Source organism: Hydra viridissima, unplaced genomic scaffold (assembly GCF_058129835.1).
Source record: "Hydra viridissima isolate aposymbiotic clone 2 unplaced genomic scaffold, HvirCarnegie_v1 scaffold_4, whole genome shotgun sequence".
Classification (NCBI taxonomy): domain Eukaryota; kingdom Metazoa; phylum Cnidaria; class Hydrozoa; order Anthoathecata; family Hydridae; genus Hydra; species Hydra viridissima.
In genome coordinates, this window is record NW_028324303.1 from 18,769,905 (window position 1) to 18,788,925 (window position 19,021).

Here is a 19,021-nt window from a genome sequence, read left to right on the forward strand (position 1 = left end):
ATCAAAGGAGGTATGGAAATTAAAAGAAAAAAACTTGACACCTTTTATCAGATGGAAAGTTATTAAAAAATGCAAACCATACAACCCAGCATCAAGAGTTTGTAACCTTTGTTTGAACGAGAAGTTTCAAATTTTGATGTACAAAGGAGATAACCTACTTAATACAAGAAGTGAAATGGTCTCGAAGTGCAGGCACAAGAATAAGTTCCTTATTTCCTCATTTGATACCAAAGATTGATCCTGGTTCACTTTACGTTTGCGTCACATTATACTTTTAAGATTTTGTTTCCATGGAGTCATTAGAACTCACGCCACCGTAATTATAAATGTAATTTTAACGTTTAATTTTGTAACATATGGCTGATGATTGCCGTTAGGCATGAAACTTAAAGTTCCATAATAAAAGTTTTTTTCTTTATCGTTTTTAATTATAATTATATATATATATATATATATATATATATATATATATATATATATATATATATATATATATATATATACACTACCGTGCAAAAGTCTCCGCTCATGTGTAATATTTGCAAGGAACAGTAAATGCAATATATTTTAGGATGATTTTAAATATATAAAAAGAATAAAATGTTAATATAAAAAGTTGATGAGGCTAAATCATAATTTTGCATACTTTTTCCTTTTCTTTTTGTTTCAAATAATTTTGTTTACCTTTGTTTTGTTGAGTTCTGCTGCTAAAAACATGGCAGAAATTTTTCTATATGAATAACCTTTTTCACGTAAAATACATATAAAGTTCTTCAGTATTCTTTATTAAATTTTAAACTGCACAAAAGTTTTAACCAAAATATTTTTTGTAAGCTTAGGTTTGACAGTAGCATGATACTTTCCGGCATGGTAAGGATGTTTTCAGTAATTTTAATTGGTTGCTTTTAATAGACTTATGTTTATATTTATACTTGAAAATGGCATTAGTGTGCGCATTTAATGTCTTGAGTTTAATAAAGAATTTGAGAAATGGTGAAAGTAAAGAAAGAATATTGTGAAGAACTTCTTGGCAAAATATGTATTTTACGTGAAGAAGGTTATTCATATAGAAAAATTGCTTCCAGGTTAAAAATATCCGAATCAGGTGTGAGATATGCTCTACAACGATTGCATGATATTGGTTCCAACAGCGACAGATCACATTCTGGAAGACCAAGAGTTACATCACGGCAAGAAGATACGTTTATTGTTGTGTCCAGCAAAAGAAATAGAAAAATTCCAGCCACAATTTTAACAGCAGAACTCAACAAAACAAGGGTAAAGCCAGTATCAACTGATACTGTAAAAAGAAGACTAAGATCAGTCAACTTAATTGGACGCATTGCTGCACGTAAACCTTTGTTGAGGGCAGTAAATAAGAAGAAAAGATTGGAATGGGCAAAAATGCATAAAAATTGGGGATTAGAAGATTGGAAGAAAGTTCTATGGACAGACGAGAGTAGGTTTGAACTTTTTGGTACCCGACGTCGCGTGCATGTTAGGCGTTTACCTAATGAAAGAGTGCTTCCTCAATGTATACAAAGTACTGTAAAACATGGAGGTGGTAATATTATGCTTTGGGGATGTTTTGGCAATGGGTTAACTGGAGATTTAGTTAAAATCACATCTACCATGGATAAACACATGTACCATAATATTTTGGTTAAGCACGCGATTCCATCTGGTATTCGTATAATTGGGAAAGGATTCATCATGCAGCAGGACAACGATCCAAAACATGCATCTGGATTATGCAAAAATTATTTGAAACTAAAAGAAAGGGGAAAAGTTTGCAAAATTATGACTTGGCCTCCTCAATCACCAGATCTATCACCCATCGAAAAGTTGTGGGATGAACTAGATCGGAAGATCAGAGAAGCAGGTGAAACATCTTTTATTAATCAGCAAATGCTATGGGAACGTTTGCAAAAAGCTTGGAATGAGATAACAGCGGAAACCATGAATAAATTATTAGCCTGAATGCCAAGATTATGCGCTGCTGTTATACGCTCCAAGGGGTCTCATATTGATGAAAATAAAATTTAACATTTACAACTTAGTATATTAACATTTTCTTGATTTTATATATTTAAAATCATCCTAAAATGTATTGTATTTACTGTCTAATTCATTGTTTAATAAACAATTAAAAATAAACGCAATTTTCTTGCAAACTTTTGTTACTTTATTGAAATATTACAAATGAGCGGAGACTTTTGCACGGTAGTGTATATATATATATATATATATATATATATATATATATATATATATATATATATATATATATATATATATGTATGTATGTATATATAGATTATTATTTGTTATGTATTAATTAACTTTTAGACAATGGCGCAAATGTGGATGAGTTGAATTCAGATGGTCAAACACCACTACATGATGCTCTCAAAAGAAGAGATTTATTGATCATAGAAGAATTATTAAAGCAACAGCCTAACGTTTATATCAAACCTTTCAAAGGGTATTTACTGTTTTTCAAAACTTTGGTTTACTTGCATTTTTAAATATGTTTACTAGAATATAATAATGATTATAATTAGAAAAAGTAAAAAAACATGGCAGCATGGAAGCCTTGTATATTATATGATGCCAACTCTTTGTTTTCTTTTGAAATGTGTTTTAGTAATTTGGTCAGTTATGAACCAGTTAAGAGAACAAAACAAAGTAAAATAAAGAAACTAATTATATGAATCATATCTCAAACTTATGCTAATTATCTTAGCTGACGTTAGAGGTAAGCAAAACTTGAAGTTTTGAGTTTGAGTTTATTCAATAATCAAGCTTGAATTAAATGTGTTTAGTTAATCAAATATATTTAGAATTCAAACCTTGGTTCAACATTTAATAAGTCGCTGTAAAGTGCTAGTAAAAGATTATTAGAATGCTTTAAAATAGAAGACAAGAGAGTAAGGAGCACTATTTTTGGTTTTTGGAAAATTGGAAAATGCAGTCAAAAAATATCTTGTCCTACTTCATCTACAGCTGACTTATTTACTCACCTGAGAAGTTATCAAAAGAAGGAATCAGCAGTGTGATAAAAAGCCACAGGAAGAAAAAAGAATGAAAAAGAAAATAAAGCTGGAAAATAGCTGTCAGTGTCACAAATCTGTAGGCAAATAAAATAGTATGGACATCTAATCACAAAAAGCCTAAAGAAATAACATGAGCTATTGGTTGCATGTTGGCTTCTGATTACCTGTCATGATTTCATATATAAAAACACACACACAAAATGCTTTCAAAAAAAATAGGCATAGTAAAATATTTAGTAAAATATTTTTTCAAATATCATAAAGCAGTAACCATATTTGCCAAAGATTAAGTTTATTTTTTTGCATGACAGGAAAACTATTTCTCTGCAACTAGCATGTAAAAAACAAGCTTGCTTTATGTTACTTTTTCTATTAATGTAGTTTGATCAAAGAAATGCAAAAAACATACCAGAAAATGCTGTAAAAAAAAATAGACGCACAAACTTTTAAATTGATTTCTGTTCTAGTTTCTTCTCAAACCAACTGTTATTCATAATTATTTTGTTAATTTATCTGTTAGTTTGACAATTCCCTATAAAAGGCTGCATAAAGTTGCCTAAGATGACCAGTTTAGTCTCATTTGAAGACTTTTTAAGTATTTTAATAAGATCTAAAAGTTAAGGTACACAGAAATGGGTTGAAAAGTGGTAAGCAAATAAACAAAGTGAAAAATAATAAGTATGAAGGGTTGCTCAATGATTAGTAACAGAGAAATAGCAAGAAGATTAAAATTTTCAGAGAATTGTTTCAGGGGCATCCTTAAAACATTTAGAATAACAGATAGCATCCAACATCATGCAGGATCTGGAAGGTTAAAAAAAACTACAGAGCCCAAAAAAAGTTTTATATTTTGTCAAATAAAAGCCAATCCAAGGTTTAGTTATGAACTTATCAACATGTTCAATAAAAACTGTGAAAAGTGTCTTTCCTCAAATAGAGTTTAAAACATTTTAAGAAAAAAACTGTGTGTTTTTGCAGCTATTAAAAACCATTGCTGATGGCCAGAGACTGACTTACAAGATTAAGGTGGTGTAAAAAGAGAATTGGGTTGCTTTGGAAAAGTGGAAGCAAGTAACTTTCAGTGATCAAAGTAAATTTGAAGTAATGAATAGAAAAAACAAAGTTCTTGTTAAAAGATCTTAAAAGTATAGTAATTGCTTTATTGTATCAAGTTGCAAGGTTGTATTGGGAATGTTGGTATTTGAGGCTGCTTTAATTTTAATGGAGTAGGTAGTGTAACATTTATACAGGCTGAATCAACCAACACACCTATGTAAAGATGCTAGAGAACTGCATGGTTCCATCAGTAGGCATGCTGTTTGATTGAAACGAATGGTGGCAGTTTTAAAATTAGTGCCTGCCCATACAGCTTGTATAGTCAAAACATGGATAAAAAAAAAACATAGTATATTTTTTACCCTAGCCAGCTATATCACCAAATTCGAACACAATTGAATCTATTTAGGCTTGTATGAACAAACAATTAGTAAGGTCCAAGTAAAATCCATAAACAGCTTAAAACAAGAACTAGACACCATTTGAAGAAGATTTCCAATCAAAAGTTTCAAAAAATTTTGTTAAATTGATGCAAAAAAGATGTATAGCTTGCAAAAAAGTATGTGGGGATATTTTAAATACTAGTTTAGATGATTTATTTTTGTTGTGCCAATTTTGATATGTTGCAGTTCTTTTATTGATAATTTTTGTTATTATGTTTGATAATATATTTATACACAGTTTTTAAGCTTTAGTTAGTCATCTAAGATGCAAAATTTGTTTAACAAAAATATTGCATGCATGCTGTGATAGCCAAAGTGATTGATTTCTACTCATCCAGCAATCAATTGCTGCTTTAAAACTGTTGACTTAAGGTGATTGAATTTCTTCATTTGGTGGAGCATTCTATAATTTTGCTGTTTTATTAAAGAGGAAATTTTCTCTGTGCTTTTGCTTTATTAGTTCCTTGTAGTATTTAAAACAGTTACTTCTCATTTGGTTGTTAATAATTGGAAAACAATTGCCTTTGTTTACTTTGTCAATAAGTATCTTTAACCTTATACATTTAGGATCTACTCTTTGTCTTCTTTCCACAAGTGTGGTTAGGTCTAATGCTTTAAGTCTTCTTTCATAGGAAAGTTTCCTTATTGATGCCACCAGTTTAGTAGCCTTCAGGTGGATTTTTTTTAATATTGCCACAATCAGAGTTGAGAAATGGAGACCAAACTGAAATGTATACTCTAGTAAAGGGCAAATAAAAGTCAAATAAGGAGATTGAAGTAGCTTAATGTAAAACCAACCAAAAGTTTTCTTGATGCTACCAAGTATTTGATTTGCTTTGTTTGTAACTGTAATGATTTGATTCTTCCATTTCAGATTGGTACTGAAAAGCACTCCAAGATCTCTCTTTACATTTGTAATATGAAGTGTTCTTGTTGTTATAGTCTTATGTATTTAAAATATGTATATGAAATACAGGTTGCAGCAAATCAAACTGTATAATTTGAGTTATAAGATGAATTTCTTCAGTTTTCCTTTGGTTATTAAAAGTTTTGGGACTTATTCACATTTTTTTAAAAAAAAAACTGAAAGAGTCAAATCAGGCAATTGTGGTAGCCAATTGCTTATTTTTGGAAATTATCCAATGTAGAATTTGTTGCCTCAATAACTCCATTAATGCACATTTGTTCTTTTTGGTTATAGTGCTATCTTACTGATTCTTTTTGGTGACTATGCCGCAACAAGTGAAACCATAGGTTTAGTATAATTGTCTTTGAATATGTTTAGGATTTTCTGATTCCCAAAACCTGTAATTTTGTTTATTTAAGAAAATGTTCAAGTGAAAATGCACTTGATCAATCACCACTATTAAATATATAAGATTGCTTCTGCTGTTTTTTGATACGTAGTGAATAGAACTGTCAGACCTAAAGTGTCATGTGGAAATTTTATGTTTGTCGAAAGCACCATTTCATCTTTAATCACTTTAAAATGTCAGTTTATGAACCAAATTCTTGTCATTTGCCAGAAGTTTTACTTTACGCATTCAATTCAAAGAAATTTGCAGCTGAGGCTCATCGAAGGCTCTCAAATACATATGGTGAGGCAGCTATTAGTGAACGAATGTGTCATGAATGATTTCAATGTTTCAAAAATAGTGATTTCAACATCGAAAACAACAATGCGTTAAAAGGGAAAAAGTGTTTGAAGATGACAAGTTAACAACTTTACTCGATGAAAACTGGTGCCAAACCCAAGAAGAGTTGGCAGAATTATTGCATATAACTAAACCAGCCATTTCCTAGCCCCTCAAAGCCCTAGGAATGATTCAGAAGGAAGGAAATTGGGTGCCACATGACACACACAGCCCTGCTGATTAGCTTTTTGGTTCTTGTGATGAAGTGAAAAATTGGACTGATTCGTGGATTGCCTTAAAGGATGATGAATTCTTTCAATGTGGGATTTGTTTGCTGCCTGATAGATATGAAAAAATAGTGGTTAACGATGGACAATACTTTGAACCATAAACGTACTATCCATTTTTGAAAAGAAAACCTTAAATTTTGAGAAAAAAATGGCAGAAGCAAAGTTATACACCTAATACATTAGGGATAGTATTTCATGATGTAAAACTAGCAAAAACAAAATCTCAGGGACCTCACATTGTGCTTGTGGTTTTTCTTTTTATGCAAAGAGTTGCAAATCCTCTTTCAAAAATTTTTAAAGAGTGTAACTAGTTTTCTGCAATGCTGTCACACAACATCAATATTTTCAACCAATGTTGTTCAAAGTCTGTCTGTGTCTCATATCTCTAACAATTTCAATTTCAGCAAAATTATCTGCTAGTGAAGAAATGGCTTTCTTCAGTTTTATTCAGTTCTTTCAATATAAAATCTTCTGTGTGTACATTATATATTAATATTACACAATTATTTTCAAAGAATAGAAAAACAATTTATATCTTTGTGTAATTGTGTACCTTTCTATTTTTTAAATCTCCTAAATTTAAAATGTGAAATAGAAAACAAAGCTTAAAAAAAACAAAGAAGTCAAAGTTTTTTTACATCATACTTTTCCTCTAAATATCTTTGAAATATATGCCTTATATGCCTTTGTGTAATATATGTACTTGAAATATAGTTTGAAAATGTATGTACTTGAAATGTAGTTTGAAACTTACATAAAGAAGAACATATTTTTCATTTTAGCAATTATTTACAGTATGCGACAAAAGTGTTTACATGTTTTTGAAAAATATTCTTTTTTAAAATAAATGATTGAAATACATGTTTATATATCCATATATATATACCAAAATAAAGGTAATTCATTGTAGTTTCATGTTTTGAGCCTGAATTTAAATGAATGAGAAGTGTTTATAGCAAATTATTTATTGAAACAAAATGTCAGATGTAAACAGTTTTGTCGCGATTTATGCTATTATTAATTTTAATGCGAAATTAATACTTTGTGTAGCCTCCAAGACTTCTAATGACTGCTGCAATTCTCGCAGGCATGCTACCAATCAACTTCTTGCATTCTTCAACAGTTATCAAACTCCAAACATACTCAACTCGTTCCCATAATTCTTGTCGACTGGCTGCTCTTGTTTCATAATTATAAACTCGATTCTTCACAATAGACCAAAGATTCTCGATCGGGTTAAGATCGGGACTTTGCGCAGGCCACTCTAGAATCTTAAATTTCTTCGAATTTAGGAATTCTAATGTAATTTTTGCCTTGTGCTTTGAATCATTGTCTTGCATAAAAAGTGTCGAACGAATTTGCTTTCGCCATCCTCGTAAACTAGGCAAATAGCCATTGTTTAAAATGTCAATATAATGTTTCGCGTCCATTATTCCATCAATTTTTACGATTTTACCAACACCAGACGAAGAGAAACATCCCCAAAACAACAACTTTCCGCCGCCATATTTTACTGTTGGAATAAAGTCACAATCAGAAATTCCTTCTCCAGCTTTTTTCCATACATATCGAATGCCATCAGAGCCAATCAAGTTAATCTTGCTTTCGTCTGTCCAAATCACCTTACTCCACTCAGCAAAAGTCCAGTTTTCATACTTCTTTGCAAATTCCAATCGTTGTTTACGATGTTTCGGTGTAAGTAGTGGTTTCTTGATCTTCTTTTTTGCCTTGAATCCAATTCTCTTGAGTTCTCTCTGCACTGTTCGAGTACTTACCACTGTACCTTGAGCATTATTTAATTGTTTCTTTACATCGTGTGCTGATTTTGCTTTATTTGTCATGATTAATCTAGAAATTGTTCTCTGATCTCGAGTAGTGAAAATTTTCTTGCGTCCATTTTTGTTGCATTTCTCCTCTATATCGTTTCGCTTCTTAATTTTATAGACTAAACAATAAGATATATTAAGTTCTCGTCCTGTCTCACGAAGAGGCAATCCTGATTTAAGCTTCTGAACAGCTAAATTTTCAATTTCTTTCGACACTTTCTTCATTCTTTCAATTATAATTTTTCTGTTGTTTACATTACGAATTTTAAGTTTAAATAAACCGTTTATTACTAATTGAGATATGTTTTATTTAAACAAATTAAAAATATAGCCACAAAGTATTAATTTCGCATTAAAATTAATAATAGCATAAATCGCGACAAAACTGTTTACATCTGACATTTTGTTTCAATAAATAATTTGCTATAAACACTTCTCATTCATTTAAATTCAGGCTCAAAACATGAAACTACAATGAATTACCTTTATTTTGGTATATATATATGGATATATAAACATGTATTTCAATCATTTATTTTAAAAAAGAATATTTTTCAAAAACATGTAAACACTTTTGTCGCATACTGTAACAAAATATAAATTCTGTAAACATAAACATTTACAGGAAAGCAGGTAAAGTTTATCAAAAGAATAAATATTGTGAAAAACATGGTGCTAGACTTTTAAATTGACCCTTAATCAATATAAAATAAGTCACATGTAATTGTGGGATATTTTTGGTATTTGTGGCATGATCTATTCTTTAAATCAGAAAAATTCATGAAAAAAGTTTAATTTTTGTTATTTTAGATGTTTTGAAGGAGTATCATGCTTGGATATAATGTTAAAAAATGCTGAGCTAAACGAACTTTTAGAAAGGTACATCCTTCTTGCTGCAAATAATGTTTCAGAGACAAAAAGCTCAAGTGGTAGGTTAATATAGATTATAGTTAACATTAATAAGTATTTTACTAGATTGGCTTTTCAAAATAATATTTTGTATAAAAAAAGCTATACTCCATTTTTTTACGGGTATTTATAAGGCAATGATCATGCGACATTTGAGAAGAATCACTCCATTAAACAAAATGCATTTAAACCTCTTCAAATAGAAGTTGACCCGATAGTCAAGTTGCTTTGTCCGCAACCCCAAAAAGTGAAACAGTTTAAAGGCTTATATTTTGTACCTCCTAAAGATCTTGTTGTATTTGTTAAAAGAACTGATGGTAAAAATACTTTTTATAGCTTGTTGTAAAAATTAATTTAAAGTTTGATTTTTTTTTATACTAGTTTATTGTTTTTTCTAGGTTATGAGCAGAAATTTTAAAAGATGTAACAATTCTTATCTTTTTTATTGCAACAGAAAATAATTGGTTATATAAATATTTAAGAATGAGTATTAATGAACTCTATAAGAATAAATTTAGAAGAAAAATACTTCTTAGCCATAGATGTTGTGCTGCTTTAGTGCTCTAGAGCAGCCCAACACTAAAGGCAAAGAATTGATAAGGAGATTTGACAAGAATAATAATCTTTGCAAATAAGGCTGTTTAAAAAATAGAATTTACCCTGTTCCCACATGCTATCTCAATGTCATAATCTCTTGCAATTTTTTTTGTCATGATCTCTTGCAATTTTATTGTTATGGCTTGGAATGTGTGCTGAATTATATTTTAAGATTGTAGAAATTGTAGAGTTTTGAGGAAATTTAACCTTGATCAAAAGATGCTAGATTAAAGTTCAATTAGATTACATTCTGATAATAAATATTAGGCCAGTTCTAAACTATCAATAATATTTTCAATAACTTATTTTTTAAAGGTCCATGTTTTAACTAGAGTTCTTAAACTTATAACCAAATAAGTTTTCTTTTTAGTCTCTGTCTACCACATTGTGGAAGTTGTACATCTTTTTAAAGAAAAACAAATGCAATTGGGAAGTAATCTTATTGTGGAACTTTCATGGAATGGTAAATAAAAAATCATGGTTTTATTAAAAAAAAAAATAAGTATAAGAAATATATATTGCTTTTAAGTTATTTAGTTGTTAAAATTTTGTTTTGATTTAAACTTCAAATTATTATTATAATATATAATTATAACATGAGTTTGATTCAACATGAAAAACAAAAGCTTCTAGATGTTTATAGAATCCTAAATATGCTTTGCAAGTCTACTCTGTTTTGAAGGGTGTAAAGTGGTACATTTCTTTACTGCTTTTCAACAATTTCAATTAATTTGTTGATTAAGCAAAGTTCCTTGACTCCATCTTGTTTTCAATGCAATAATAATCTCGGCTGTTAGCTAGCCAATCTAGTCTTTTAATATTATTGTCAAACAATTTAGTGAAAGTTTTGCACAATGTCAAGGAACAATATCTTTTTAAAATATGCACTCGTCTGTTTTCTTAAATAATTTTTATCAAGTCTTGAGTTATGATTTTCAATTTATCTTATAGAAACAAGTGGATCACTGAAACCTTGAAAAAGTTTTATTTTATTACTCATGCAGGCTTTATTCCAGTTAAAAATAATCCTTTTTTAATTTTTTGAACAATTCTTTATTTGTTGAAAATTTAATGTTGTAGAAAGGCATTTTTATTGTAACTTTTATAAAAATTATTCATAACCATGTAATACCATTTGACATGTTACTGTTGCTAGGCTAGCAATAAACCTATTTGAAATTTTCATTTATTTAGAAAACAACAACAATAAAACTTAACATTTTTTTCATCAATTTTGTAAATTGTTGTTTACTTTTTTAATTTTTTGAGTGTTCATGCTCTTCTGCTAAGCACTGGTACAAGTGGCCTTTGCTCATATAAATAATTTACTCTGCGTCTCTATACTTATTAATTTGCAGCCAACAATGTTACTTAAAAGTATTACATTAATATTTTTTACAAAGTTGTTAAAGGAGAATTATGATAGTTGTTTTAATACTATTTTGAATGCTATTAATTATTATTTTAAAGCAAAAGTTTAAACATTCTTGTTATAGGTATATAGAATAAATTTTAGATAAATTTTAAACTTAAAAATTTTAATTTTCTCAAATATTACCACCTAGGATTGTATCTCAGCTATTAATATTTGATTTTTTAATTACTAATTAGTTAAAAGCTTAAGTAATAAGTAGGAAAAAAAACAAAAACTAAGTATCATTTTTAGTTTCCATGATAATAGATTCGATTCCAATCGCAATGGCTTTTGAGTTATACTATATTTAGGTTTCTACAATTGATTTTATTTATTTCAATCATTATTTTATTGGCTTTTTTATCATTTGCTTTGATAATATTTTTATTTTTAACAATGTTCATGCAATAACTTTTGGTAATCATTAAAACCTTGTACTTTTGTAAAGATCTTTTGACTGATTATTTGAAAAGATTTTTTTTATTAGTTGGATTTGTTTTGTGGTTAAAGTTGTGTTTTTTTTTTTTGTTATAATTAACAAATACAAGTTAGTATTTTTATATTGTACTTAAAAGGTGTTTTTTATAGTTATTGTTATTTTTTATACTAAATACATCTGTCTTGTTATCATACAATAATGATCTTAATTTAGGCTCAATGATCAAGTATCCTTATGTTGAATGCATGGTGAATAAAATGTCATTCACTAAACAAGAAGAATATTTCATTCAAATTAATACGCAAAAAGTATGACTTTTAATTTCTTCAATAAAACTCCTTTTAATTTTATTTGGAAAACATTTTCTAAATTTGGTTACAATCAGAGATCTGCTGAGATTATGTATGATCTTATGCTACTCAGTAAATTATGCCACTCAGTTAAATAATACCGTGCTTCTCTACTGATTGATTAACTGATGTATTTAATTATATCTAAAATATAAGAATAAAATAAAGAGCATATTCAAGCATTTTAAAAGTTTTAAAATTTCAGTTTTTAGCTAGGCCTAATTCTTGCCACAAATCTAGCCCCTTAAAGTTTTTTACTGGCTGGTCTAAACAGTCATATTTTGGCCCAACCTGTCTAAGATAAATATTTAAAGGTGTCTGAATAAAAGAAGTATATTGAGTAATAGCATTAATTTTTTTTGCACAAAATTGAATATACCCACAAGTAATGTTTATTAGTTTTAAATTTTTGCTTAAAAGAGAAGTACATTTCAAATGATAATGACACTATTTAATAAAAAGCATGAAGAGAACTCCCCTTCACTAGCTGTTTGAAAAAAAAATCATTAATGCTTAATGTTTGTAAACTAATGTTTCAAAAACATATATCAATATATACTGAAATATATACTGAAATTACAATATCAACTGAAAACTTAAAAAATATAGTAAGTTTTCACTTTACTTCAACTTTAGCAAAGCTTAGCTATAGCTTATTCCTCAAAGTTACTCATTTTTTAAATGATTGTTAAACTTGTTAAACTTGTTAACCTGTTTTTATATTGTGTCAAATCATGTGTCAAACATTCTAATACTAAACAGGATTGAACCAGGTGATTTGTGCAACTTTCAGATTTTAAATTTTTTTTGCTTGTGAGAAATTTATGCAAAAAGTTGCTGTTGCCTTTGTAAGATAATTTTGTTATTAAAGAGTTTCAACTCAAGTAAAAACATTTAATTAGGCAATAAAAGGCATAAACAAATAAAATTAATAAAGGAAATTTTGAGAAGTGAACAATTTAGAAGATTTTATTAACTAGGTAAATATTCTTAGTCAACATAATGTAAATTGCCAATATATATATATATATATATATATATATATATATATATATATATATATATGTATATATATATATATATTTGAGACTGCCTTTGGCAGTAATTTTATTGTCTACTTCAGCAAAGATTAATTCCACTGTGAAATTGAAGATGCCATTTTATCAAAATTGTTTGTAAAATAGTCTTAGTAAATCTGCTGGAGTATACTCTGTCATCCAAAACTAAGGAAAATCTAAAATAAAATATTTTTCCAGGAAACAAAAACATTTAAAATAATTACAAAACAGATTTAACTGAAATCTATTTTATAATTTTAAATCCTTTATCAGATATTCTATTTGCTAATAAATGTTTGTTCCCATTTGTGACTTTCTAAATATTTTTTTTGTATGAATACAAAACAGTATAAAAGTAGTAATGTTTTAAAACAAAGGGATTTTTTTCTTACTATTAAATTGTAGAACAACACTGCAATTTAATCATAATTTCTCATTTTGAATCTGTAAAAAATAGATAAAATAGTTTTGTAAATTAATGTTTTATGTTATATAACATACAAATAATGTTGTAGAAGTAGTAGAAAGTAATGTTGTAGTAGTAGTAGAAAAACTGTTGCTAAAAGATGACAAAATCACATGTAATAAATATGATAGTGCTTTCAAACAAAATATCATTGATGATTGTAATTCTAGAACAACACAAAGTGAATTATGTAAAAAGTCAAAAGCAGTTATAAGTGAAATTGTTAGTAAATATAAAAACGAAGGAAATGTTGCTACTGAGCATTTTTGATGGAGCTCATTACACAAATATTAAGGTTTGATGATGGATTTACTTGCAAGGAATTATTTGGAACAGAAATTTTGTCTTTAATTTGTACCAATCAATAAATAATTTAAATTCATTAAAGTAAATTAATTGATAGATAAAATATTTTTAAAAATTTCTTACTAAGTTTAGCAAAAAGTACAATAGTGCAGTTGTACAGTTGTTTTTCTTTTTATGTCATTTTGTTACATAGCTATGCCAATATCTTGCATCAAATAGATGCTTATGCTATCTTTTATATTTTTTTGTATTGAAATCAAAATATTCAGTAGTGTACTATAATGTTTTTATAAATTTCTATATGTGCAACCTGAAATTCTCATTACAGTATTCAGCTCTTTCATAACATTTTAGATTTTATTAGCTGCATCAAGTTTGGAATCATTGTATCGAGGGTTATGCACATTGTTCCAGTGTTTCAAACTATTCAGAGGAAAAGCTGTTCCTTTGCTGCAGGTTGGAGTTCCTTTTGTTTGTTTGCTTTGAATAAAACTTTAAGTGCCATAAAATTTAATTCTTTTTTTTTTTTCTTTTTTTTTTTTTTTTAAACTATAAAAGTATAATTAACTAAAATTTAAGAAATGGCTTTGAAAATTATTTTGTTTATCAATCTAATTTAAATATATTAATAGATATCTGATTGGGCAACATGCATATATCGAGGAATTATCTTAGATTTTCATCAAAATGATTTTCCACTTTGGGTTTGTTTTTTCAGCTTTTTATAACTTTTCAAAGTTATTTAAATATTTCTAACAGTATAGTAAATAAAATAATTTCTTATTTAGTATACTTAGTATTTTAAAAATAATCTGTTTTTTTTTTTTTTTTTGGCTAGTATTAAGTGATAAAATTTACAAAAAGTTTTCAACTTTTACTTTAAACTACACATCTATAATCTCATGATCATCACTGTTGATTGAAAATTTAAAGCTTTGTAACTTTTTTTGAAAATTTCATCATATTTCTGAGTTTTTATACAGTCATTTAATCCCAATGATGAAATAATCTGATTGCTTAGGCCACGGATCTATTTGAATCATTAATCTTTAAGTTTTCTTAAAATTTGAGCATGATCTAGTCACCATAAGTTTAATCTTTGTGCTTTTTGCAGCTTTAGAGAACTTTTTAACTTATAACACTCTAGGAGACACTTTTATTACTTGTTGCTTCTATAATTACATAACACACTGCTCAGAAATTAGACCACATGGTTGAAGTTTGAAAACAAGGTTCAGTGTTTTCTGTCTGTCTAGAACTTAAAGGTGCAAGATCAAAGAAGTTAATAACAGTTTCTGAATCTATGTCTTTAATATTTCTTACAGTATTAAAATTATAAAACAATTTTACACATACACATACATACATACATATGAAGCAAAAGGAAGGGCGGATTTCAAAAATACCTGGAAGAGTAAGGAGTTTCCTGCTATTGGTTTGTTTAAGCCTCTGCTTAAGCCTAACATTCAGAAAATAAATACTTTTGTTAATTACAAATATGATCCTAACTTAGAGCCATATTCTACAATGATTTGCTCTACTTGTCAAAGAAACCTACTTGACTCAGACAAAAGTACTGCAAGAAGTTCTTGGTTATCAAAAGTAACCAAGGCATCAAAATAATTATACAAAATTTTTATTTTAGCCCTTTTACTTAAAGGTTATTAAAGAATGTTTTAAATGGTTTTGTGATTGAAAACCAATATTCTTTAAATAAAAAAAACATCACATCAAAACTGATTTAATAAAGTTAAAGTTAAAATTAAATTGTTGAACAAAACGAAGTTTATCTTTACAGATTTATGTGGAATCAGTAGTCAGATGTGGTGTTGATATATTAGATACTATTCAATATACACAATCTGAAATTGTTAATGACAAAAATGCAAATTTATTCCATCCATGTTATGTATATATGTATGTATATATGTATGTAATGTAGTGTATGTATGCATGTATTTAAGTAATGTAATGTATGTATGCATGCACGTTAATAATGTATGTATGTAATGTAATGTAATGTACATTATTTGCAACAGAAAATGTAATAAGCTTTTATTGTCTTTTAGTTCACTCTTTATGCACTTATAAATTACAAACTTACAAATAATAAGCTTTTATTGTCTTTTAGTTCACTCTTTATGCACTTATAAATTACAAATTTAGTCTAAGATATAGTAATAGGAAACAATTAAGTTTGAAATCAAAATCTTGTGCTAAGTGTAAAGAAAAGTCAATTTTCATCATTTTGTCAATTCAAATATTTTATAAAAAAATTACATTGTGGATTATACTATTGATTCCTCTTGTGTTAAAAACAATAACAGTCTGTTTAAATTTTTCTCCATATTTAATGTTCTGACTTCATGTCTTTTCTAGGTTTAAATATAGCATACATTGCCTTGCCAAATTGTTCTGCAACATTCCCCAGTCCCATGTTATCATATTTTATAAATGAAACAATGTGACTCACAATAATATGTATTTTCCATGTTGTAGATAAGGTTAATCCCTCTATCAGCAAAATTTCTTAGCAGTGAATTTTAATGGTTTTTAATGACTTCTTTAATAATGAACATCAATGGACAATTTCTTAATTTTTGGATTTTTGAAACTATATATTTTCCTGAACTTAACATGGTCTTTTTTTTGCATGTGGTAAAGAATTGAATGGAAACAAAAAGAAATCTTGGAATTTATCCATAAAAAATGGTCCCAACTGATTAGAAATATTTAAAAAAAAAAAAATACTCTTAAGTTGTTTTTTGTATTTAATTTTAGATAAATGATGACAAGCTCATCACTGCTAGTTTTTCTGTTTGATTTTCTTATTGTAAGTTTCTTTTGTAAACTTTTCAATTGTTTTAATTCTTTTGAAACATAACAAGCTTTAACGAATTTTCACATGTAAAATTTTTCTACAAAATAAGCTAAAAATGTTGACTACAATACATATATACAGTCAGCATATTTAAAAAAAGTTTAACGATACCATTACAAATTGTTGAAGATTAATATTCAGAGATCACTCTACTAAACACATTAAAAACCTCATTATTTGCAACAACATTTAAGTAACATTCAAAAATCTTTTGATTATTGACATATGATAGTTTTGTCCACCTTTTGCCCACTGCACATTCCCATATTCAAACATTTGAATACTAGCTAAGCACAGTAGGCCAAGGGTGTGCATTGCCATATTCAAACATTTGAATACTGGCAACACACACTTGTTGTTCTGAAAACATATTTTCAGAATAAAAACTATCTATTAAATGTTCTTTCTATCCCATAAAACTAAACAACAGTTATACTTTTTTCAAAGATTGATACAAAATTAGATACAAATAGCATAATTTAGAATACATCACAAAAGTTATTACAATGCAGACAATGAAAGTTAACTAGAATGAAATTACATTGTTCTGTAAAATCAAGCTCTTGCTGGAACATATGTCTTAGATTTGAAAAAGATAATCTTAATGTAAAATATTTAAATAAAAGCTGAGAATAAAATATTTCAGTGAAATGTAGTAATCTTTATCCATTATTATTACATGTAACTCCAATATTTGAATGCAGAAATAATTTTTTTTATGCTATATGTAGTATTTGAGATTATTCTCTAAAGTTAGCAACCCTTTTTACACTACCTTTTTAAAATGGTTATTTTTGTGCTCAAATTTCCAAAAAACTTGTTGTCAAGTGCAAGTCCTGTTTTATCATGGGTTTTTTTTTTTTTTTTTTAAATCTATCTTATAATATATCTTAATGCAACTCCACAATAATTTCATAAGCTAAATTACACAAATGAAATAAAATTTGAATTTGTTGTACTTTAGATTGTACTGCAAGAACTAATAGATCTCTTTTCTTTGTTTAAAATTAATGAGGTAATTTTAGTCTTTTTTATAAGATTTTCTTTAATTACAATTTAACTTCTTTTGCTCACAAGTGGTTTTTAATATGAAAGTAATTTTTGTTTTTCACTTACAAACTTTTAGTTACAAATTAATGTTAGCCATATAGATCAAGAATCTAGTAATGCAAGATTTACTCCAAGGTATTGTGTCTTGGTTCAAAATGAATATTGTGTTAATTTTTATTAATTCTTTATGAAAAATGATATGTTTCTTGATAAGTTGTATGCAAGCAGTTTACAGAAAATACTGTTAAAAGGCTATAAGATTTATTACTCATGTTTCTATATAGTCCAAAATAATGTATTTTAGTGACTTTTTCAAACTTCAATTGTTTTGTCAAAAGAGATTTATTACTGTTTCACCATACATAAACATTGATGAGTTACCATTATTGCTTAGGTCAGGTTTTTACCTTTACATTTTGTATTCTTTTTTGTATTTAGTAGATATTTTATATTCTTTTTTGTATTTAGTAGATATTTTGTATTCTTTTTTGTATTTAGTAGATATTTTATTTTCTGCTGAATTTTTTTTATGATAATTTACTTGTGTTTCTCTTCTCAATATTTTAGTACCAATGGTTCTGATCTGCTGAATCTAATTTATTTGGAATATCTTCTGCAACCTTTCATCAAGCCTAAGTAATACTACCTAATGTTATTAGTTATATTCCTAACATTACAGTTATGTAAAAATATATATTACAAGTATATAAAAAAAGTAATCAGTTATGAAATCAACATTATATAACACAGTTTTTGTCTTTGACTTCCAAGTTTTAAATTTCAAGTTCTTAAGTCTAGAAAGTATGGAAAATAGCAATATTCATAAAAGATTTAGTTTTTGTGAGCAAACCCTACATAAGTTCCTCATTAAGATAAATCAGTGAAGTTTTATGTTTTTAATTAGACAGTCAGAAACAGAATAATACTGGTATCACAACTATACAAAGAAAAACTATAAAAGAATTCAGAATCTCACATCTTCTTTTCATTATACTTTTCTTGGTTTCATTATACTGTCCTTAAATTTTTCAAGGTGAAAATCAAAGGTATGGAGTTTAGAAGATCTTATCTAAAATTGTGGCAAATTTATGAGCCCTATCTTATTATGCAGTGTTCATACCTTTTAAAGTTTTGCAAGTGATTCTCATTGGAAACTATTCTTTCCTACAAAAAATTTAGACTTCTTTGGCAAGTTTTTTCTGTGATAATGAGCTTTAATGTCCTGCACAGTCAAAAGAAAGAAGGA

General features: G+C 27.7%; 1 protein-coding gene across 2 annotated transcripts in view; it reads left to right on the forward strand.

Annotated features, from left to right (window-relative positions):
• Positions 1-19,021, forward strand: part of LOC149890307 (uncharacterized) — a 53,040-nt gene that overhangs the window by 6,454 nt on the left and 27,565 nt on the right. For both annotated transcript variants that reach the window (XM_090084407.1, XM_090084408.1), the window contains exons 5-15: positions 2,350-2,485; positions 9,116-9,234; positions 9,349-9,531; positions 10,182-10,274; positions 11,878-11,972; positions 14,199-14,300; positions 14,477-14,548; positions 17,690-17,740; positions 17,852-17,910; positions 18,080-18,169; positions 18,343-18,411. In XM_090084407.1, the coding sequence (XP_089940533.1) occupies positions 2,350-2,485; positions 9,116-9,234; positions 9,349-9,531; positions 10,182-10,274; positions 11,878-11,972; positions 14,199-14,300; positions 14,477-14,548; positions 17,690-17,740; positions 17,852-17,910; positions 18,080-18,169; positions 18,343-18,411 (1,069 nt within the window). The remainder of the gene's footprint in view (positions 1-2,349; positions 2,486-9,115; positions 9,235-9,348; positions 9,532-10,181; positions 10,275-11,877; positions 11,973-14,198; positions 14,301-14,476; positions 14,549-17,689; positions 17,741-17,851; positions 17,911-18,079; positions 18,170-18,342; positions 18,412-19,021) is intronic.